The 24252-nt window shown below is 39.7% G+C and overlaps 1 protein-coding gene across 2 annotated transcripts; it reads right to left on the reverse strand.

The window, feature by feature from the left end:
* Positions 1-505: 505 nt before the first annotated feature.
* Positions 506-21995, reverse strand: LOC104409845 (solute carrier organic anion transporter family member 1C1-like). 2 transcript variants are annotated; one of them, XM_010019844.1, is made up of 14 exons: positions 21870-21995; positions 18781-18922; positions 17824-17956; positions 17092-17213; positions 16018-16161; positions 14811-14909; positions 13693-13935; positions 12602-12766; positions 9153-9348; positions 7966-8131; positions 7339-7523; positions 3075-3139; positions 1768-1885; positions 506-728 (listed from the first exon to the last, which is right to left on the reverse strand). In XM_010019844.1, exons 1-14 carry the CDS (start codon positions 21993-21995, stop codon positions 506-508), a joined length of 2127 nt encoding a protein of 708 aa, XP_010018146.1. The 2 variants fall into 2 exon arrangements, with proteins under 2 accessions (XP_010018146.1, XP_010018147.1); XM_010019845.1 differs by lacking the exon at positions 16018-16161.
* Positions 21996-24252: the final 2257 nt, after the last annotated feature.

The following is a 24252-nucleotide window of genomic DNA, read 5'->3' on the forward strand; positions in this document are numbered from 1 at the left end:
GATTTGTCTTTCCAGCAAACCACTTTTCCCCTGCCCCATGCTGCACTGCTTGCAGGGGTGAGCTATGAGCAGGATATCCCTGCACCTTCCAGTTTGCCAACTCAGGTTTTGAGCACCAGCTCCTCATGGGCTGATACCATGGTAGAGATTGCTGTGCTGCAGCCTCGCCACTACCCAGCAGCAGCTGTTGCAGTTTGATGAGAAGGGATTGAGCTGAAGGGCAGCCATAGAACCAGCTTCTTGTCAGGGGCGAAAGCTGAACCTTCCCAGCCTTTACAAATCACCTCACTTGAGTGGTACCGACCGAGCAGGACAAACGGTGAGCAGTGTTTTCAGAGCTGTACATGTGCTAAAATGGTTGTCTTCTTTGCTTTTAGTGTTTACATGAAAATTACATGAAGGGGAATGTTTTCAGGGTGGATACTAAGATACTGCTTCACTGATGATGAATTTTTGCCTGGAACACCACTGACTGGGTAAAATCATGGTGGAGATCTCAGTCTTCCTAAAGCCTAGTCTCCTTTTCTGGCCAGTAAGTTGTCTGAATTAAATGGTCACTATTGACAAAATTAGTTTTCCTGCTCTTTGTCCCACGGGTGCCTCTCTCCCTGTTGGTTGAGAGGGTCTCATCTTGTGGAGAAGACTTTTTCCGGAGAACCCAAAGGACAGCAACACTGAAGAAAATGGATACCGTGCCCAACACCAAAGTCAGCCCCAGGTACACATACCTGAGAGAGAAATGATTCATCAGAGCCTATTTCAAAGGCTACATAAGACTAGAAGGCATCGAGGACACATTCATATTTTCATGCAGAAAGGCTGAGTATGAAGCTCCTCAAGCAAGGTGATGACCCTGGAGATGAGAGTTTGCCAGCTCATCCAGGTTAAGTATGGTGTGGTCTGTGGCTAAGAAAGTGTCTGCATTGACTGACCTCCTCCACCCCATTGTGCTTCAGTGAGAATAACATATTCCCAGGGCAATTAATCTATTTTTCAGTTGCCTCATAAACAGTACCAGTGATAACAGGACCATTTGATGGCATTTTTGCTTTACAGGCATAATGACAATAGCAACAACAGCAGCAACAATAACATCATTATGTTTTATTAGCTATGAGTCCCAGCTGAGCTTTTGTTCTTTTCTTCAGATTTTCAAAACAAGATGAACCCTCCCCTCATGTTTTTCTCCCGGGTGTAGGGGGAAGGGCAACCAGGTCTCTCATTTTCCTTTTACCATTGTTATTCCATTCTGCCTTTCTGGTAATGCCTTTTATGAACGCGGTTCAGATAATTAATCTCCTCTAGCAATAAACTGATAAAGACAACACTGTGCTTAAGCCTCTAGATAAGCCAAGCACACTTTGTGGCAACCTTGCCTTCTTCTAGAACATGAAGCAATGATGAGGCTTAGCAGCTCATTTACTTATTTACTTACATGCATGCACTCTCACAGCAGAGTTGTTCAAAAACAGGGGAAGCACTAGCATAACTTGAAGTTTTAACAATTTTTTGGGTGAAAAATCAAGTGACTTAAGTAATCTCTGGCTGATATTGAAATAAAATGACGCCCCCCTCCCTCAAAGAGACTAAACAAAAAAAGAATGCTAAAATCCGAGCACTACTGTTAATATTGCTGGTCAGCTAGTCAGAGTCTTTCATTTGGCAACAAATCTTTCACTCAATTTTTCTGAACAGAAACTATTCCACCAGTGCTAGATATAGATGTAAAGAACACAAGTTAAATAACAAATGGAGAAGAGCTGTTACCTGAGTGCACTGGAGTCATAGAGTTTGCACGCTCCTCTTCCCCCACATCTTTTGCTTCCCCATTTCAGGCAAGCGGTATCTATGGCCATTCCAAAATACACTGGGGCTGGAATTCCCGCTGGGTGTATTTAGTAAATAAATAGAGGCAAGAAGGTTACTTTCCAGGGTGATCAGTTCAGATCTAGAAACATGTTCATGTAGAACATCAAATAGTACATTCAAACAGCCACGATATTTCCACACTGTTTGCCTTGTGTTGCCCAGGCACAGACCGCCCTTTCCTCACTGTGGGGAATCAGGGTGGAGAGGAAACACAGCTGAACATCAAAAAGCCTGTGGAAGTCAGCGGAAGGAGTGCTGGCCATGGCTTGGCTTCCTTGCCCTGAAGGACCTCTGGATGGTGGAGGGGGAAAGGACATACTTCTTTCTTGAGGGCTATAGAGCTTGGGGGTGGGCGATGTCCTGTGTTGGTTCTGGGGCATGAGAAGGGAAAGGGGTAGCACATCTGAGAGCCTTCAATGGGGCTACAAGTATCCTGCAAGTATCATGAGACGCTATTGAGGCAGGGACAAAACTACTGCGGTGTTTGTGGGTGGTGGAAAAGAAAAACCTTATATCAGGTGTAACCTGGGGAGCCACCCATGGCTGCTGGAGAAAAAAAGTAAGCCTGGAGGGAAAATCCTGGTCTGCAAAGATGTGGGAAAGAAGTCAACAACTTGTTTTGATGTCTTTTCATCTGCCTCATCCACCTTATCTAAGTCTTCTCTATTTAAGTAAGTGACTTGCTTCTAGCTAGTTACTGCCTCTTCTATGATTACCTAGATGATCTTAGAGTTTCCAGTTCACAGGCATATCATGGTACCCTTGATTTTAGAATAAACTTATAGGTGATTCTACCACAAGGCTGCAGTGAACCCTGACCTCAGACATGCCTGTACTTAGATTAATTCCTTTAGAAACTAATGAAAATAGGCCTGAAAAATTGTCACAAATTCTGAGCCATAGCTGTTCTGTCATGCTTGTTGTTGAATAAGGAAAGCCAAGAAGTAATTTTGATGTTAACTTCATAGTCCAAAGGATCACTTGTCACCTCTACAGGCATTGTCCATGTATACTTTTATTATACCTCAGACACAGTTATACGATTGGTGCAATATAAAGCTGCTTCTTTTTCCTATTTTTTAATTAATCATGTAATAGTAACTTGTCAGACATCATTCTTTCCAATGGTCAAAATTTAATTTTAGGATAAAAAATTAGTGAGGAGTGTATTAAGATGATATACCCAAGAGTACAACTGGACTTACCAAGTACTCTTATTGCCAGGGTATAGATACCAAGTGCAAATGATTTCAAGTGTGGTTTAATGCATCTAAAAAAAAAAAAAAAAAAAGGTATTAAAGAAAAAGAAGGTATCAAAGGAAATAAAGAATTGACTGTGGATAATTTGGACACAAATAAAAAGCAAGAGGAAGGAAAGAAATGTCACTTTTTCCTCCTTATTGACACTGACATAACAGAATTACAGAAATGTGTAAATAATGTGATAAAATCAGAACAGTATCTACGAATCCTGAACATCTCTATTCAGTATCATATTTTAAGAATGTGGTGCATTTGCAAGTAATTCTTACACTTACGAGTTACTAACACAGGATAAGAAAATTGATTTTGAAATTGTGCATCATTGGATAGTCTTATTCAGTTAAACACTCTCTGAAAGTGGGGCTTATGACCCAGGCTAGTACAAGGTATTTAAGCACTTGGTTGCCATTGCACTATATCTAGGATCATGATCTCACCTCCCGTAAAGGTAAATCCTCCAAGCTATTCTCTGACACAACAGAATATTTGCATTTGGACTTTTCTGAGGTTGGAGCAGGCGTACAGCACAGACATCAGTGCTTCTGGTCCAGATCAGCTCTGCTGCAGGTTTGGTCATTGTCCTGGCTCTTCTAGGAGGGTAGAGGTAGCAGGCAGGAGCACAGCTGCTTCTCATATACATGGTAGCAGCAATGTGTGTAAGGAACCACTCAAATCAGTATGATTCATTTGCTGCCAACCTCACCAGCTGCTCAAGCATGCTGTTTCACTCAGCATGTATCAGACTGCCTATTATAATAACTAACACAACAAGAACCTGAGTACATGCTTTACTTTCAGCATGTGAGTAGTTCTAGTCACACAGTTAAACTGGGACATGCTTGATATGTGGGGTGAGTAACACAGGTATATCATTATGGTAATAGATGAAACTGCCTGTTGTCACATTCATTCTATCAATATAAAAAGAAAAAATATGGGCTGAAATTCAGTATTCGCTATGCAGAAACAACATTTTGGATGTCAGTATACTTTGAACTAGGAAGGACTCAGCTTCAGCAGAAATTCATGTAACCAGGAATGCGTTTTAAAAAATAATAAAGACATTGCAGAACTAGCTCTGTTTTTTATCCCACCAGTGATGTTATATTATTTCCCAATGTAGCTGCCAGAGCAGCATTAAGAACCCATATTGTAAATTATGTTTGGGTCATCTTCCTTTAATTTAGTGAAAATAGGAAAGGACAAGAAGGAAAATATGGAAAAGAACACCAAAGTAGCATGATCCAAAGTTGCTGTGCACAACTCATTTTGTAATTGGAGTACTTTATTCTCTCCTGCCATGATGATGGCCATCATATAGTCTGTTCTAGTATGTTTGATATGGGCACTGCCACCTATGCAGGCATGAACGTAGTATGATTTTGAGCTGGAAGAACAGTGTTTTGCCCTTCTATCAATCAGATTCATGCTACACAAACAAGTCTCAGTCTGGAAGTTGGTTTAGACAAATGTGAAAGCATAGAAAGCAAAAACTGGAAAATAAAACCAACATTTATTGGGTTTGGGATATTGGGATATTTATTATGTGTTCCACAGGATTCATATCCTGAAAATAATAACATCTTCTCTTTCAGATGGAAAGAAGAATTTGACCATTTGTATTGTCTTTGCACTGAAACACACATTCTTTGAGATCCTGAGTAAGAGCAAAACATCTCAGGGAGATCTGAGACTTCATTTTCCCTGCTTAATCACTTGCTATTAATAGCTCATACTTGAACAACAGCTATCTGAATTGCAGGAGTTTTTCTCCAAAACATCAGGGCTATCCTAAGTTTCTTGGCAATTTTAATTAGTCTAATACCACTAAAAAGATATTTCAGCAAATGACTCGGTCACCAGCTATAAACATATTTCAATTAATTCAGTCATGTAACCCTTGAAGTAAATGTCACTAAATCTTACAGGCTTTTAGGGATTTAGCTGTATTTGTGCTTCATGGCAGGTGCAACAATATTTGCTCCTCTGAAAACATAAGCTTGTTTAAGTGCTGGAATCTTATCGGAGCTGACTAAACACTGAATAATTTTAAAAATAGATCATTGGAAAAAATACTTAATGAAGTCTGCAACTTGACCTTGGGGCTATTTGTTTTCAAAGAGTATTTTTTTTCTTTCTGGGAACAGAAGCACATTTTCAGTTCAAGCAGATTTTCAGGGGAAGTCAGTCAGTGATGGATTTCAGAAAAGCAAGATGTGAGCTTAAGGTGGAATTGTGCCCATAGGTTTTTCATCTGAACTTACTGAAACATGTTTTATTTAGCTGCACATCAGATTTGGGTGCCTTCAATCAAGCAGAAAAACACATAACTTCTCAGTTTCAGTTAAATGGATCTCGAAGCAGAATGATTTTCAACAGAAATAAATGCTCTGGAGTAGAACCAATAAAGCTGTTTTGCTGACTTCGTATAACAAAAGGTTTTAGTATCATTACTGAAAACATCTCTAAGCTTTTCTAAATAAATCAATTAAAAACTAAGTCCCCTGAAAGCAAGTTCTTAGGGTTGAGAAGTGCAGGCGACTCTGAGTGATTTAAGCTCATAGGTGTTCAACTATGAATGTCTCCTCCCAGACACTTCTGCAGTGGAGACAAATTGGAAAGCAGGAGCATGGCTATGATGGTTTCGAGGTCCTGTGTCATACCATGTCAGTACATTTGCTACCATGTTTTATAGGCAGAAGGGGGACATCATGTGGAGGGAAAGGGAAGGAAACTGCATCCCTGCATAGCCCTATGGCCATATTTATACAACAAAAAAACCCCCGTGTGTCAGAAGCCATCACAGAGGGTAATCTTGTGGAAATTCTGAAGGTTTTGCTACGAGCTTTCAACTTTTGAATCATCCTCCTATTGGTGCATGAACAGTTTGAGTGGTGCATAAAATTTACTAAAAATTGTCTAAAATGGGTTATAATATGATTGTTTATATTGTATTAGGGAGAGGGAGAGATGCCATGTGTTTTTGCAGTATTCAATGGAATCCCTATGAAGTGGGTGAAGAAAGCTATGCAGCTTATATAGTTTGAGGCATATACCTCACTCGCAGTGTTTGTGAAGGGCAGTGGAAAATGATCCTCACCTCAACCATTTCTGACAGTCTCTCTGTGAGTATTAATTCTGGTTCAAGTACTGTGCTAGAACCATAGCTGAAGTTACATTTCTTTATTTAGGTTTTTCCATGAACCCTATATTCAGCCAGTTCTAGCACTGGCTTTTTCTATGTGACATAAAGACACTGGCAATGATACAGGACCTGTTCCATAAAATTTCATTTGAAAACAAAGAGAATTTTGGGGTAAGAAAACACAACAATAATAAAGATTAGCTAAGCTGTATTTACTGCTGTTTTGTTTGAGAAGTAGAATGTACCCATCTGGAAATAATTTGGAAAGAGGAACTGAGAAAGAAAGCTTTCCAAAACAAAGCAGAGCAGCGCTTAGAATCCAAAAACTACAAGAAGCTGACAGAAATCCAGATTAATAGCTGGAAGTATTAAATTCATTTTGCAGTTTCTAAAATTAGTTTCAAAACTTCCACTTGGTGATGGACAAATAGTTCCAGCAGTTAAATACAGATTGGAACAATTCCTTGGGACAAGCATTTAATAAACCTGTGATTATTACAACAGAAAAAAAAAAATAAAATTGCATGCTACATCTATCTTCGTTTTGAAGAGAGAAATTTGGGAGAGAACAATTATATGGAATAATAAAATGGGCCAGAGGAGAAGAGCTGAGTGTATATAGGGGGCTTGGGTTACACCACCTCTTTGTAACTGTGCATTAGTATCCATAGCAAGTGGGGAAAACTGGCTATCTGTAAGCATATATGTACACACACTGGCATGTGCAGAGCTAATTTCCATTTGCATGGAGGCTGTTTAACACCATTCTGGTAATGTAAAAGGCATCAAGGGAACTGTAATTTGATATAAATAATAACCAGGCCTCCTGTATCATGTTTAAAACCAGAAAGGTATTGCTGGCAGAGGTAGTCATAAGCATATTGTTGCTTCAGTGGTAGAAAATTCATTGTCGAAGTATGATACTTTTGAATAGTAAAAAATATTTTAAAAGCCACCTTGTGTAGCTCAAAATATTTCACAATAGGGAGGAAGGAGACCCAGTTACACAAGTCAAAACATCTTGAAAACACTTGACAATGCTGGCAGAAATGAGGTCTTACCTTAGAAGCAGTATGTATCCAGGTGTGCCACCTACTGACAAAGTATATGAAGTGATAACAGATATTACTAGAAAATACAGAAACATTTTTGGACACTCATTTCCTTTTTGACATAGTCCCACCACAGCTGAGGAGCTTTGTGAAGGAGATTCCAAGGTTCCCACGCAGGTGCAGTTAAAAAATACCTGGAAGACAGCAGGTAAATGCGTATGGTAACTGAAACAGTGGAGAAACGGATGTTCAGGAATTACACATCATGCATCTCTGGGTAGCTGAAAGTTTAAATCCAAATTGGAAAGTATTTTTCAAAAGGAAAAGGCTTGTTCATTGAAGAAGACATTTATAAAGAAAGTATCTACTGTTGATGAATGTATTTAGTTGGCCTTTAAAATTGTTTTGGTAGCCAACAGCTAAAAAAAACCCCAAACCCTCCTAAATTCTGTTCTTGGGACTTCTGCTGGAAACAGCAGTTAAGAAAGTTTTAAATGTTGGTAGCAGATTGCTAGAAAAACCTGATGAATTTAGGGCTGCAAAGGACACGCCCTACTCAATTTTAATGCACTATGACACAACTGGTTGTATTAGGAAAATTACAACATCACATATGGAAATGAGAATTTGTCTTACGGTGTGTTCCCCACTGCCATTGGATGCGTGGCAGCCAGCGAGGCAAGCAGAAATGTAGGTAACTCCATTTTCCCCACAGATGGGGTCCCAGTCGTTCTTGGAACATGCGCAGCCCGAGTTGCACTCTGAGTACAGGGCTTGCTCATAATCAGTCATTTGTTTAGCTCTGGGGAAAAAGAGAAATTGCAAAGGTATTTTCTAGCAGATATGGAAGAAATCATTATCAAATCATGGGGTATGCTCTCTGCCAGGCACACCTGGCCAGACCTTCTGTCTGTAGCCCATTAAGGTGTCTCTTTACATCCATGCAGTAATGTAAATTCTTTTTTCTCCATTATAAAAAGGCTTTCACAATATCACACCTACTGTGACATAGTAGCTACCTTATTAAGGGGGACAGTTAACAATTTCTATTCATACATTTTCACAGATTTTCTAAGATTTTAGTTGTCAGAGGCTTGATGCAGTTTTAACAAAACTGGACAAAAAGGTTTGCTTATTCCAGTGGCGAAGAGGGGAGTGAGTTACTCATGGAAAACAGTCACTTTAGAAGTTAGTTAGGAAATTATCAGCATTGGATTCATCCAAACTGAAGATCTTATATCTTGCTGCTGAAGTTGCCAGTGGAGCAGCTCCTGGGGCTGCTGTGGAGTAAGTGCTGGAAACTCCTCCCCAAAAGTGAGCTTTACAGACTAATAGCATGGGTAAAAGTGACCAGAAAGTACCAGCCTTACATGTACCTCATGGTTAATATAATGGTTAACTCATGGTAATCGATGAATCCTTAAGTTTTGGGTTCAGAGGCTATTAAATGCCACAGGTTGTTCAGCACAGAGGCAAGGAACAATTAATTGAATCTCACCTCCCCTTCTAAGCTCTTCACATTTCCAGAAATCTCTAGGTTGACAGGATGGTCCCATGGCAATAATAATTAAAAAGTAATCAGAAAAGTAATCTGCACTTGTGGTATAAACCCCTGCGGGCTAAAGGCAACAATCACAAAAGGGTTCTGACACAATACCCACTAGAACACATGGAGCGGCTTCCACCGCTTTGAATCAAATTTCTGGGAAGCATATTTAGGTCAGTCATTCTCTTTTCAGCAATATGTACTTTGTGGAATAAAATCAGGAAGGAGTTGGGTTTGCAATAGCACTTTATGCTGAAGCATGTCTTTCCCAGCATACCCATGGTATGACACGGTCAGTCCAGCCACATCTGAGTTCTCACAGCCCATTGCAAATAATGACAGGAGCAAAAGGTAACCGAAGAAAGATGATCCCAGGGAGAGTTTTGCAGCCCCTAAAACATTGATTCTGAATTTTTTCATGATCAGTCCTCCAGAGAATATGCCAAAGGCCACAGCAGGGATGTTGATAAGACCTGAAATCAAACAGTAAAATCTGTATTAATGAAACCTACAGCTCAGTGGACTATCTCCTCAGCCGCAAAAACAACAGTAGCAATAAGATGAAGCAACAAAATAAGGAAGATGGGGCATTTCGTATTATTACTTAGATTATTCCCAAGAAGGTGCTGGAACTGCTTGTTAAAACTTGCTCCTGGAGAAATGTTTCTTTGCTAATTCTTTGAAAGAGAGATGGTGTATAAGGTTTAGATAACGATTGTCCAATTTCTTAAGCTAGGTAGTTTTCTCCACTGTTAGTTGTCAGTGGAGGGATCAACGTAGTGTTAATTCAAATACATTTGGTGTTATTTCTCACAGTAACCTCCCTGGGCACAGAGAAGTTACCTGGGGTATCGTGCTGCTTAAGGCAGCTAAGACAGTCACAGTCCCACCGCACAGTTTGAGACTTTCCTGTGTCCTTCACCCATACAGCAACAGTAGGAGCAACAGGGTCCATGCTCTGAGGCTGTCCCACTCCAATTTTCCAGGGCAGGTCCTTTCCTTTTCCACTGACAGGAGGAGCCTGAACTGCTCATTCCTAGAGGGCAAATTCAGTTTTATCTACAGTGTTATAAAATCTGGAGCAAGACCTGCTTTTTGTGTTTTGATTCAGCCATGAATCAATAATCCCCTAGAGAAGTCTTTAAGAGGGAGAAAGGCAGTGGTATGTCATCACCTCCGTGCCCAGGACAGGTAGAGTTCTCTGGGTTTGGTTGTTGAAAGGCTCCCTTAGGTGAATGCTGCTACAGCAGAAAGATAGGTATAACCCCATGGACACTCTTGTACCAGGCATCAGGCAATCAAGTGAAAAAGCATTGAAGAAAACATGTAAAATTGGGTGACCGTTAATCCTTCCTTACCTGGACAGCTTTGCTTAAAGCAGTGTCCATATCGATAGACATGGACAACAAGAATGAAAAAAATCCCATTCATTACATGCAAAAAAGGTGTAAATAGAAACCACTGTAAGTGATACTGCTCAGACAAGCAAGGTGCCCTTTGCTGGATTTCATTGTTACTGAAAATGATTTTCCCAGCTTTACCAGCCAGTTCCAGCACATCAGATTTCCCCTTGTGCAGGGCTATGTGTGCGGTTTGCAGCTTTTATTTCATGCTGACACCTAGTGGTGCTGAGAACCAAAGGCATTACAACATGATTTCAAATGAGTTGCTATAAAACACTAGCCTATGACATTAGAGTCTAATCTACATACTAGAAGCTCAGTGGAATCTATTTTGAGCCAGTATTTGATCAGCCTGTACACATGTTAAAAAATAGTGGTTAGAAGAGATGTTAGCAGGTATGTTTGATGTTAGAAAAAGCCTTATTATATCTCTCTGGCAAACCCAGGAGTCAGTATCTTGGCTAACTACATGAGACCAGTTCAGTTACTGACAAGGTTCAGGAAGCTTCACTAGGGTGGCACTTTTCACTGTACACATACATGAAAATTGTACTTCAGGGGATTTAGAAGCAGGATCTGAAATGTAGCATATGTAAATTAAGAGCCACCATGTACCAGGTTTCTCTTTTGCTTGTAAAACAGGAATGGGATTGGAACTGTGAGCTGTGTGATGCACTGGAGAGTACCCACAGTCTGCCTGCCCATTCCTATGCTGTCATGATCATTGCAGGGGGTTGGACTAGATGATCTTTGAAGGTCCCTTCCAACTCAAACTATTCTGTGATTCTATGCATTGCTTTTGACCATGCCTTTGCCTCACAGCCTTACAGATAACTCCATTGCCTGACACTGGCATAAGGATTGGGAGGTGGGGGGAAGTGTGTATATTTAAGGAAAATCATACAAGCACAGCAGGAACCACTTTACTTTCTTGCACAGTCCTTGGGTTGTGACGACTGAAAAATACCCTCTTATGACCTCCACTGATTTTTTTTTAATGGTGCTTCAAATTTATCTGACAATTCTGCTATCTAGCAGCAAGATTGTGCTAGAAATTGTTAAAAAGAGGTAGGGAATGGGAAATAGACATTGTTAGTTCTAGTCAGCCCCCAGCTTTCATAGCAAGGGTGAATCTGGGGAGAAGGAAAATGATTCAGCCAGGATCCTTCCCTAGCCAAGCCTAGCCAAGCCATCTGACATCCTCTGCTGGATATAGTCCCTATGCTTTCTGAATTCAGATGGATCTTAATCCTCACTCAATTTGCACATACCTGAAAGCTTAGTTCCAGAAAATCTTTAAATACAACGAGAAGTACTATACTGAATGTAGGAATTGTTTTCTGGACTTTCTCTGGCCATTGACTATGCTTGAAGGTTTCTCCTTGCTTTGAGGAGTTTTGTGCCAGGAAATTCCAGCTTTTATCTTTAAGGAATTAACATAGCACAATGGATCCATACAGCTTTTCTGCATATATACACCTCTGTTGCTGTGCAACTAATGCTGCTCTAAATCAAGGCAATTCCCTCTGTATTGGATAGATGTAAACCTCTTTGCTGTCTAATGCTATTGAATCCCCCGAGCTCAGAAACTGAACCCAAGTCTGCATGAAGGTTCAGAAACTGGGCTGTCAAGGTCACCATCCTGAAGACATCTGCAAAAGTGGCCACACTGGTACCAAAAGGCAGAAGCAGTGTCCCTCTTGAGCTCTATGGAAGAGCTTGAGAGACTAACTAACTTCACAACAGAGAAAGGCTCTTAGGTAAAGTTAGGGCAGAAATACCTATTTTGCTTTTACCAGCATCTCACTGAGATAATGTTTGGGTTTTAATGAGTGTATTGTGTGATCACTGATATGACTTTGGACTTTCTTTTATTTAACATCAACCTCCTCAGAAAGTAAGAAACCACTGACAATACCACAGCTACTTTATGATCAGTCCTTTACCACTGAGCTGATCTTCATTTAATTGAAATAAATGAGAAGGGAACACGTCTATCTGATAACAAATTTATGTAAAGTGTTTTAAAACTAATTATCTTCTCAGTTATTCTCTTGTGCTGCACATACATTATTTTTCAAATTTCCTGTAAGATAGGAAATAAGGCATCAAATAATGTAATCTTGCATAGATAAACTGAGAGATAACTAGTGCTAAAGCAGAAATTAAATAACTTACCTTCTATAAGCTATTACTTAAAGACAGACAAGTAAGGAGAAGAAATAAACATATCCTAAAAAAAAATCCAATTTTCTTACATATATGTATATGCCATTCCTAAAATGTCCATTTTTAAGACACCAAGAAGTAGATATAGCATTACCTATAACAAAATTAGTTTGTGAAGATGTTCGCCCATATTGCTGTTCAATATACTTTGGCTTATATGTCACCATGCCAATTAAAGAATTGAACTGAATGATACTTGCACACAAATACAGAATGTAAACTGGATTCCCAAAGAGGTTCTTCAGTGATGGCAAGAAGTCTGCAAGACAAAACAGCAGAAATTACAACAAGGCCAAAGAGAGAACAACTGCTGTCAATAACGCTTCGCAATGTGTTTGCACCTTTCAAAGAAGGACTGCAGAACATTTCAGAAGAAATTCATGAACTTCCATGATGCTCCTAAGAGCTCCTCCAATTCTGGATGGGGGAACAGAGGAGCAAAAGACTATGCATCAATATCCTGGAAGACATACCTTGTTCTATGTATCTTCTTTTGATCTGGTTGGACCTGATGATCCTTGAGGTCCTTTCCAACCTGGTATTCTATGACTCTATGACAAACCAGGACTGATATGGTTTCTATGTGTCCTCAATAGCCACAGCATCTTTTAGCTTAACCTGGGGGCAGAGAGTTCTCAGCACAGCTGACACTAAGCACAGACATACTGAGCTACAGATTCAAGCACTGAGGGAAAATACTTTTGGTAAAGCAGGGCCAAAGAAATGCAGTTGTGCAAAACAGCTTGTGTCTAAAATCCAGATAGCTTCCTAAATACTCTATCTAGTCTGTGGCCATCTTTATTCTGATCAGATATTGTATGTGTTTTTCGAATGAATGATCTTAAAGAAAAAGGCTTAGCAAAACTTGAGATTTTTTTGAGCCTGCCTTCTGCAACAGTCTGTATCTGTGAATGAAAGATTTTTTGCAGAGTTTCATGATATTTGCTGGACTACTAACATAATTTTGCAAATCTCAGCTGGAGAAATTCTGTATGCAAGAGCAGGTCCCACAATGAACAATGAAAAGATCATTATTGTGCACACTGGTTAGGTGGAGAGTGACACCTGAAGGAAAATAGGAATTCTTAGGCCATTAAAATATGGCCTCAGAAAGTATAAGGTTTTAAAGTACAAATTCAGTGAGAAAAAGACTCAATAGTCAAGAAATAAACTCTAGTGTCTTGCCTTCCATCTCAGCAATCTTCACATTTTGCTGATAAGATTTTTGATGGTCCTTGTTATCCTCAGTGATGAACTCTGACTGCTCAGAAGAGGTACTGGAGTCCTTCCTGCCCTCTGGTTTTGGGAGGTGCTTGGGCAGGAACCAGAAGGGGATGCCAGCCAGAACACTAATCACACCTGCTATTAAGTAGCCCAGCCACCAGGCTCCCACCCACTGCACATCCTTGTGAGTTATTGTTACACTGTCTGGAGAAAGACAAAAAAAGGATAAACATATAAATGCTTTCTGAGATTGTTTGTTGATGACGAGGGAGGGGATTTTGCAGGGACTTTCTCCAGAGGAGTCCACCCCCACCTCTCCAGGTTTAGCTGTGCTGTGTGTCTATCGGTGTTACAGGAGCAACTGTGGGAAGGTGGTAAGGACTTGCTTATTTCTGGTGACACAGCAGCAGCCTTTCCCTGACACCGCAGGGTTCCCAGCCATGACGGTCACATGTCCCCAGGAAGGCTGCAAGGGTCTACATGGGGTAGCCCAGGTGGCCACATACTTGCTTCCAGTCAGGCTGCTCTGCACAAAAGTGCCAGAGTAAAATGGGGTGGAAGTTTTCTCAGGAGGAGGGCAATCAGGAGTTCTGGTACCCATTGCAAGACTGCTTTTCTAGGCAATGATATTGTACTACAAAATGCACACAGAGCTCTTGGCAGGATCTTGAGCCTCAGTCCTGCCTCCTCCTGGTGACATGGTTTAGTGGTGGACTTAGCAGTCCTGGGGTAATGGTTGGACTAGAAGATCTTAAAGGTCTTTTCCAACTTAGTTGATTCTATGATTCTATGGTGCCTGGTGTCCCCCCAGAGACTCCTCACCAGAGTATCTGCTGGGGGGCACCAGCCTCAGATCTGCTGGGCCTGAGGAAGCATCAGGCCTCCTACTTCCTCCACACCCATCTTTCTTACTGACCTTTTCTGTGTGGGGCATTGCATTGCTACTATCCCTATTTCATTAAGTGCCTGCTCTGTCCCTGCTAGCCCCTTAAGCCTGGAAGATAACTAGATAGTTCTTGGCCTAAAATAGGCATTTTGGAGCCTGACTGAATTTTTAAAACTAGAGTTTTCTGACTTACCCAGATCTACAAAGCCAATGTCAACATAAAGTTTGGCACACAGGGATCCTAGAAGAAAGCCAAATATTGGCCCTATAATTGCAACTGTCTGTACGCAGCCTGCAATAGAAAACAGGGGACTGTTACACTCTGGGTCAAAAATAGCACTGGGTCTTGCTGCACCTAACAGCGAAGTATGACATATCATGGCTAACAAGTGTTAGTCTTAAAATACTAAGCCAACCTTCTGCTCTCTGGCACATTAGTTACATCAATTTTTCAAGAAGAAAAAGCCAACAATAAAATTTCCCCCATTATGCTCACACTTCAACTTTTTGCTGTCATCCAATTAAAGAATGAAATTCAGCCCAAAATAAAAAATAAGTTAGGGAGCTTAATGGCCTAAACTCATTAGCACGACCAGTCTAGAACTGCTAGAAACAATTTAGCTGACCAGATTAAAATAACTGGAAAGCAAATGACAGTTATTTAAGTTACTCATCACTTTAAGCGATGGTGGGCCCTGAATAGGCTGAAAAAATCACTTTGCTTTGGTGCCCAATATTAACCTCTTTCAGTACACCTTCAGCCAAATCTTCTGACCATTTGAATTTTCAAAATTGATTTGGAGATCTGGGAAGACTGAACTTTTTTCAGAGGACCTGAGTTTTTGCCTTTTGCCAGGCTGCAAACTTGTCAAGACAACATGCTGATGGGGGAGGAGTTTTTGGTAATATTTCACATGAATGTGCAGAGGTCTTCAGACAATAAACACAACAAGAAAACAGTGATATCAACTTTTTAAAGCCTCGGTATTTAAAGCCTTATTGTTTATAATTCTACCTGAAGCTGGAGGGAATGTTTTGAGTGCCTGACGAAATTCTGTTTTAAGTGTTCAAAAGAATACATGTTTTTTACCACTTTCCAGAGAACTGAATGTGCACAGAGGCTCAGCAGTCCACATCCAGAAGAATTAGGAAGATTAGGGTAACAGCAGGAAGCTAAGGTCAAATTCTTTCCTCAAATTAAGATAGTGGAACTGTGCTGCTATAATTAAATGGGAACTTGGTCCCTTGAGTGTATAAGACTGTTAAATAAACTTTAATATTGGAAATTATGCAAACCAAACAATCAGGGCAAGTTAATTCAGTAACACACATTCCACTATTCAGAATCACTCACGTTCCTCTGGTGTAAAATCCATTAGGAAAAAATATATTTATTTTACCAATGTATAAGGCAGCATTTTCTTCAATGGTGTAATCATCAATGTATGTAATTCCCAAAGGCTGGATAGGAGTTTCACCTATTCCACGCAGAAGATTTCCCAGTAAAACATAGATCCACATGGAAGATCCTCCTTTTTCACATCCTGGGTACATCACAAGAGAGACAACAATGATGTTTTTCGTAACAGTGTGGCACTGAATGCACAGGACTTCCAAGATACTTCTAATGTGGGAAAACCAGTATGAAAACTGTGCAAAATGTTTTGTGGGGTGTAGGGATGGCAACTTTAACCCAATCAGCTTGAAGAAGACACACTTTTAGCATGAACTGCTTAATTCAAAGATATTAGAAGTTGGTTAGTTTTATAAATTTATCACCACATCCTATTTTAAAAAACTTTTTCACTTCTTTCTAACCAAAACTGGGATCTCTTGATGGAAAGATTTGGGAAACATTGAAGATAGTGAGCACTACCAGCCACATTTAATCCACAGGTATAAGGATGCAAACATGTACTTGGTTTGTGACATACAGAGAGTTTGATTTGCTCATCCACAGCTTATTCACAGTCAGGCTCCTTGCCCACGAGGAGCTCAAAGTACCCAGAGGGGAGACAGCTTTGTGGTGTGCAAAAAGGGGTCATGGGCAAGGAGAGAAACAAGAAGTGGGGTTTTGCAGGTTGGGAGACCCAAGCAGCTCTTTCCAGTGGGCCGAGGATCAAAAAGCACAATCCTGGCAGAGGGAAGACCATGACTTTCCAAGGTACCCGTGGGAGATCGATGTTTCTGCAAGCCACAACGCTGCAGAAAGTTGCTGTAGGAGACAGCAAGGCTGGAGGAAAGGCTGCAGTCTGAAAAAATCTCCTGGCAGTGGTCAGTGGCAGTTATGTATTTATTTTTAATAATTTGCCTCAACCAGTAGATCTGGATTTTCTGTGAGGAAGATTCATCTTATTCCTTTTTCTTTTCTTTTACTTTCAAATAAACTATTGCATGAGAGTTTGTGAGACTTTCAATATATTCTAGTATGCTTATCACAATATTTGACACAGATCATTCCAGATCATTCTCACCTGCATTTATTTTTGCTTGAGGTTTTTCCAAGGCAGAGAGCAGAGTTTGGCTTTTGTCCTTCAGACATGGAGAGATGCTAACAGTTGAATTGATGATGGAAGGGAATCTTTCATACTCATATCTGTTTATAAACCAAAGTTATTTTTTACTGTCCCAGCTTACAAGAAAAAGCAAACATGTGTTATGACCATGGAAGATAGGCACTTAAACGAAAATTTCATCCACATCCAGTGTTGCCAGTGATGGTTTACAGGCAATAAGTGGAACTCAGTTTATACTGTGTTAGTACATTAAAATTGTTGCTTTGGTTCTCTTTGTGTCACAGTGATGCATTTCAGTGTAACTGGCACTTGGCTCTGCTATGGTGCATGAATCTGTACTGAGAGATTACCAGACAGTGGGTGTACCCTCTGGCTTGTGTTTGAAACTCAGATTGTCTTCCTGAGTTTAGTCATCACTTCACCACTGAAGCCTCCACAATTCTTAAACTGTGTCAAAATGTGGCCAATCAAGATCACAGACTAATTAAACGATGTGATTACAACCGAGTATAGCTTATATGTTAAATTATTTGCTCTACAGTAATTACTCTTTTCACAAAAAAATGTTGAGTAACCACATCCACGTATGCCTATTTCTATGGGCATCTTTACAATCAATGCCTAAATATTTTAGTGAGCTAATATTCAATGTGCATAGCCCAGTTGGAAAATACCAATCACTGCACTTACCGTCCCATAAAGAACTGGGGCATCGCAATTAGGAATGTTCCAGCTGACATAATTAAGCAGCCTGCTCCAATTATTCTTGGCCTGTGAAGCTTCGCTCCAAAGTAGCTTACAAGAATTATGATTAGGAGGTTCCCTTTGAGAGTACAAAAGGAAAACTGAGTTTTATGGCTTGTTGGTAGGAGATACCCTAAAATAACAATTCCTAGTGAATGGTATAGGCAGTGATCTCAGGGGAGAGGACTGATTGAATGGGATTGGTGTGTCTCCCTCATTCTAGGCATTCTTACAAAAGTCTAATGCCTTCCATGATAAGAAAACCATAAACTTTTGGATAAACAGCTAGAAATGAGAAGGACATGCCAGCGGAAGAGAACGAACAGCCAGGAAAAGAGGGAATCAAACAGACCTTTATACACTTAGGCTAAGATTTAATTCCCACAAGTACCACAGTCCATTAGACACCCATGAGATAAATTCAGTAAACTGAAATTGTAAGATTCAGTGTAATTTTGGAAACATTAGTGCAAGAAGGAAGGGAATGGATTGGACAATGAATGTTGATTACAGTTAGAGGTTTGCATCCTTCCTCCTTAATAAATCAAGAAAGGCAAACACTTGGGGGGGGAGGGGGGAGGGAGGGGCTGGACTGATGACAAAAGAAGACAGAAAGTGGGAATCCGTACAGGTAAATTCTTATTCAACAGCCCAAAGTTCTATTAGCATTATTTGCCAAACTAGGCTTATCACAGTACAAAATATTTCGATCTATGTTGAACTACTGCTTGTATAAGCAACCCTATCCTATCAAAAAAAATCATATTGGCAGTCATGCTGGCCTTTACTAGGTGAATCTTGCTCAGTTTTAATGGTTCAAGGAGATTTATACAATCATTTTCATAACAAATTGCATCCGTGGGTTTTTTTTCTGAAAGCAAAAATATGTTCTACAGCACATACCAATTTCAAAACTGCCATCAATAACTCCAACCAAAGAGGAAGGGATATCAAATCTTCTTTCTATTTGTGTTATAGTACTTTTTAGATAACTTCCTGACAGTGCTTTAGCAAAATAAACAAAAGACAATGCGCCAAGAAATACCTGTGAAAGAAATTGACAGTGATTAAAATCAGGCAGTACACAGAAAGCTTTACTTTACGAATTATTTTTAAACAAGTTTTACAACCCCAACTCTTCTTTTTCCAACTATCCATGACAATATTTCTCCTACTTTTTAAGAATACTAGATTGCTAATTTGACCATTACTAATGAGCAATAATGATGTAAACTGAACTTGCTGTCAGCCACTGCATATTTCAGGTAGATGCCAAAAGTACTGATGCTTTGAAAGATAGAGACATATAACATCTCCCTGGTCTCTCTAAAGAGGGGGTATCTTACACAATGACAATAAGGGTACATGTTAAGTATGGCTTAGTGGAGAAGTGATATTTTTCGGCATTTTTTAATATAGCCTTTTGCAATCAGATGGATTTTAGAGCCCTGTTCTGGTAAGCTGTTTCCACTGAAGCCCAGGGTGACCAGGAGAGAGAAGTCTCTGTCTCCTGTTACATGAGTCCATGAGTCGAACAATGACCTGCCAAGAAATTCTCTTCTAGGCTCATCCTTTCCCCACCAGATCTCTTGCAAGCTCTAATACATACATTTTCTTTTGAGTGCACACTGCATTTTTCTGGGGAAGAACCTTCTCTCATCCTTTTATTTTGCCAAGGCGGTTATTTTCTGTTAGTTATCACTGTACCTGTTTTAGTGTGTTAGTCTGAATCAGGAGTGGGCTTTGGAAATGAAACTCCCCACTCCCTTCTCTGTGCTTTGGGTGCTTTGGTCATACTGCAAATGTGCAGACTGAATCCCTTTTACACAAAAAATGAAACTGGAAGATGTGTTCCATAAGGGCGTTATGTTCACTTCAATAGCTCTTCAGTCTCTGAGACAAGACTAGAGCTGATCTGAAGTAACTCCCCACCCTGAAACGTATACAGTGGGAGTGCAAGATCCTGCAGAGTTATTGCCTAAATTTGCCTTCACTGAATGCAGCCTTTCTGAGTTTATGAGCTCCAGAGATACACATTGTGCAATGGTCATGGGAATCACAACATTGCTTTTTACCTACAGATACAGGTTGAATATCTAGGGATGCTCTAGATCTAAAAAATCAAAATTTTTTTGCAAGAAATTTTTTTTCTCTAAAAATTAAAAAAACCAACCCCAAACCCTAAACCAGAAATAAAAAGACACAATAATATTTCATATTAAGAGAGGCCTAGATCCCTGTCCTACTCCTTAGGTCTGCTCTCTGAGCAATCACACTAATCACACAGTAACTAAGCAGGTGCTCTGAAGTAATGTACTCACCTCCAGTGCAATACTCCTTACAACACCTCATTTGACAAGGCACATAAGTAATAACACTGGCAGCACTGTTGAACGCAAATTCTTGTGTTAAGGTTCGAAAGTGTTTCTATGTCACATCGAAAGTGTTTCTATGTCACATTCAACAGACTTGACTTTATCCAGTGCTGCTTATTCCTGCTTCCGAAAGACTTGTGGATAAACAAACACTATCTGGTTCTTATTTCTTACAGTGAGGGCTCTCAAAAAGCTCTCTAGTAAAAATATTGCCATGATATTTTACATTTTCTGTGTGTTTATGCCGTTGGATTTTAAATAGCAATGTAAAAGCAAATATGATTTTTCACAGGAGAATCATGTAGCTCAAACTAGAACTTCAAACATCTCTGTCTCTCTTTGGCTCAAGTTTTTCTACTGGGTTTGCAGCTTTCCCAGGAGGGAGGTGGAGACTGTGTAGAGCTGTGGAAAAATGTTTCTGATTTAGGGATGGGACTGAAAGGAGCACATGATTTCACATTCTTCTGTGGTTTGTCAGTGACTGTAATTGAATATTTCACTACATCTTTCTGGTTAATAAATGAAATTTTAACATCTAGGAAAGCTGATAATTGGGACCTCATTTCTGGGCCTTTACAGGATCAGACAAAATCAAGGAGAATATTCAGGAATCAAAATATTCTTAACAGCAGTGATCAGACTCAATTAATCTCACTGTATCTTAACTGCTTTGCATTATTTATAGACTTCAGGTCAACTACTGCTAAAGTCATTCACTGTATTGGGAGCTGGATGTGTATCAAAACTAAATACATGTGTGTGTGAGAGAGAGAGAAAAAACCCAAATGAAATAAAGACTGTGCAAGATGAAAAGAACTGGGCAAGGCCAAAGACTCATTTTGTGTGTAACTCAAGTCATATCACTTTACCATTCTCTGGTGATCTGTTGAGATGTCACTCAAGACAGTGTTAGCATTTTACAGCCTGGCTTTGGAAAGCAGGTAGAGGCAAAAGGCAAAGCATCGTGCTGCCTCATGTACCTCATACAGTGTCCCATACAGGGAGGAATGCTTCTCCAAGGTGCAGTGGTCCTACCATCAGATAGGTACAGCTACATTCCAAGCCTTAAAGCAGAGAGCTTCTCATGGGTGAGATAAGTACAGATACAGTGGTGATACTTGTGCAGTTTCACTTCAAAGTCACCTCAAGCAGAATTCTCTCAAATCAGGAATATTACAATAATACTTCAATAACATAGTGCTCAAAACACACAGACCATAATAAAAGCACTGTTTCTCAGAGCCCAGAAGACTACCATGGCTACAAGCTCAAAAAAGCAATCTGTATTAACAGCTGCCTGTGGTACCTGTCTGCCAATACTCTGTTCTTAAGGTCAGGAAAATTGGGTGGTGCAATGAGGATATAATGACTTTTCAAGAAGACCATTGAAGATCTCATAACAAACAACCACCAGGTTATATTTGAACATTGCCAAATATTAGGCAAAGACAGATCTGAAGCAGACTTTTTTTAGAGACTTAGAAAAATCTTTAATAATTTCATAGCGACTCAGCAAGACATAATCAGAACTGAAAAAGGGGTAATTCACAAAAAAAAAGGGGGGGGGGGGGAAACTGTCTAAGTCCCTAGTGGAATAGTCAAAACTTCTTACTCTACCTTTATACCTCCACAACACGACTGTTTTTCCTTGGAAGCAGAAGATTCAGATTTGAATGAAGATCGGTCAACAAGCAGGATTGTGTTTGAGAAAAGCTGAGTATTTTCTTTTGATGAAATCTCCATGATGATATCCCTTGCCTCTAAAGCAGAAAACATGGAGAACATTTTAAAAGGGCATCCTAATAGCTCAGCCTCAAAAGCTCATCATGTGACAGCAACACCCCGCTGTACTGTTTTCCCTACCACAGCAATTATCAAACTTTGCAACAGAATCTGACCAGTGTACTGGATGTTTAATTATGGAAATTTGCAATTCATTTGCCTATAATAATGAAGATTAAATCATACTCAGCAAGCAGTCATCATCTTCATTCTCTAGCTATCATCAATGTGATTTCATTGAACATTTAACCAAGCATTACTGGCAGACTAAATGAGTCTTGTTAACATTTTAAACAGCATTTTTGGAGCCTGTATGTAAGTTCGCATTTCTAGATGTGACTATGCCTGCAGAGATTTCTCAGAGCTAATCTCTGAATTTCCCATATATCTGGGACACTAAGTAATTAGATCAAAGGAAATCTAGCCCTGTTAATGAGGGACTTGAATTGGTTTAGATTGAAACATTAGCACTAATCGTCTGATGTTAGCTAATGAGTTACACAAGAATAAAGAGGTTTAGTTCCCTTTACCATTTTACATAAAGCCTTAGGGCTCAGTAGGCAATTGTTACTGGAAAAATGTGAATTTTCTTCTTTGCAGGTAAATACAAAGAAGTAAAGAAAACCTAAATACTGTACTTTCAGAACAGAAGATATCAGTAATTCTTAAATCTCTAATTACATACTGCAGTACTTTGTTCTTAATTTCAATCTCTAAATCAGATCTGAAAATATTTATGAAATCAGCTTCTGTGTTCACTGTTAAGCAGCACTATGTTTTATAGAACTGATGGCTGAAAACAGAAGTTCCTATTCTTTTACGTGTCTAAAGACACAGATCTTACGTAAGTAAAAAATATGTGTGGTTCTATGCATGTGTGTATATATATACGTATGCATACATGTGTTTTCGTGGCTTCCCAAGGTACTTGTACAAGTACAAGTAGGTACTTGTGTTTCCAGAAATGCAAGCGAAAATAACAGAAGTATATCTGGATGCTAAGATTTGCTCATGCAAATACTTGCCCAGGCTCTGTCCATATACAGACAAGGCAAAACGACTGTGGCTGTGGTACGAACATTTTCAATGATCTCTCCATCACATCAGATGAAAGAACAGCTACTGACTACATATAAGAGAAATATTTGTGTATGTCCTGACAAGGATTCTAATGTATTTGCTTGTCAACTCTAATGAGTATATAGATTTGGAGGAGGGGGAGGAGTGAGGGAAAGCAAACCTAATAAAAAATAATAATTATTTGTGCTTGCTACATAAAACTTATCACCTATTCCTACCCTGCCTCTGAATCGCTTCCGATCTTGGGAAAAACACATTGTCTCTCTGTGCCCCACATCTGAACTTGTACAATGGGGAATAAAAGCATGTACCTCACAGCACTCATGTAAGGAAATTCATTCCAACTTTTGAGCATGGGCACAACACTCACCTGATGCATGCTACCGTGTAAACACATCAAATAAATAATAGCCTTTAGTTTAAGATTTGAAATGCTCTGCATATTACTACTACAGCAATCTTGGTATGAAAAAAAATAAAAAAGAATTGAAGAAGGGAAACATCTTAAACACAGGACCGATAACCATACAAGTTTTACCAGTTTTAATGTATCCCAAATTGTTCCTATAGCATAACTTTAAAGAGGTCAGTAGTTTTCAAGCCCAGAGCAACCTAAAACCATATGTGTCAGAACAACAGTTCTGTTGCTATGACAATGCCTCTGAGGGAAGCAGTTAGCACAAGCCAGAGAGCAGAGCAGTGTGCCCTGTGGTACCACAGCCCACTGCAATATTAGTTTAATTTTTCATTTTTTGTGCAACCAGCACAAATATGAGTGTTTCACTAACCACAAACCTGCTTATGCCACTCAAATACTTTTTGGTACCACTGTTATTATACTCGGAGTATTTGTAATATACTGGCAAATGCATTGGGAGGTCAGAAATAGCCCTGGTTTTAGCCAAGAAGATATCTGGCTGATAAGGTTGGTCTTTTGCTGATTTGAGTATAATGACAGCCTTAGGTTTTTGCTGTATCTTGCCATGAAACATGAAGACAGATAACACATGTCAGCTCTTCCTTCCCAGACATGGCAGGGATGCCATAGAACCACCTAAGTTGCAAAAGACCTTTAAGATGAAGTCCAACCGTTAACCTAGCACTGCCAAGTCCACCATTAAACCATGTCACTAAGTGA

Source organism: Nestor notabilis, unplaced genomic scaffold (genome assembly GCF_000696875.1).
Source record: "Nestor notabilis isolate BGI_N333 unplaced genomic scaffold, ASM69687v1 scaffold2518, whole genome shotgun sequence".
Taxonomy (NCBI): Eukaryota; Metazoa; Chordata; class Aves; order Psittaciformes; family Psittacidae; genus Nestor; species Nestor notabilis.

Excerpts from the sequence above, each read along its gene's own strand:
- LOC104409845 (XM_010019844.1), bottom strand. The coding sequence starts at position 21,995 with ATGGAGATTTCATCAAAAGAAAATACTCAGCTTTTCTCAAACACAATC. Across the intron at positions 18,923-21,869 it reads CGTGTTGTGGAGGTATAAAG|GTATTTCTTGGCGCATTGTC; the intron begins GTAGAGTAAGAA and ends TTTCTTTCACAG. Across the intron at positions 1,886-3,074 it reads CCTGGCAATAAGAGTACTTG|CGGGAATTCCAGCCCCAGTG; the intron begins GTAAGTCCAGTT and ends AAATACACCCAG.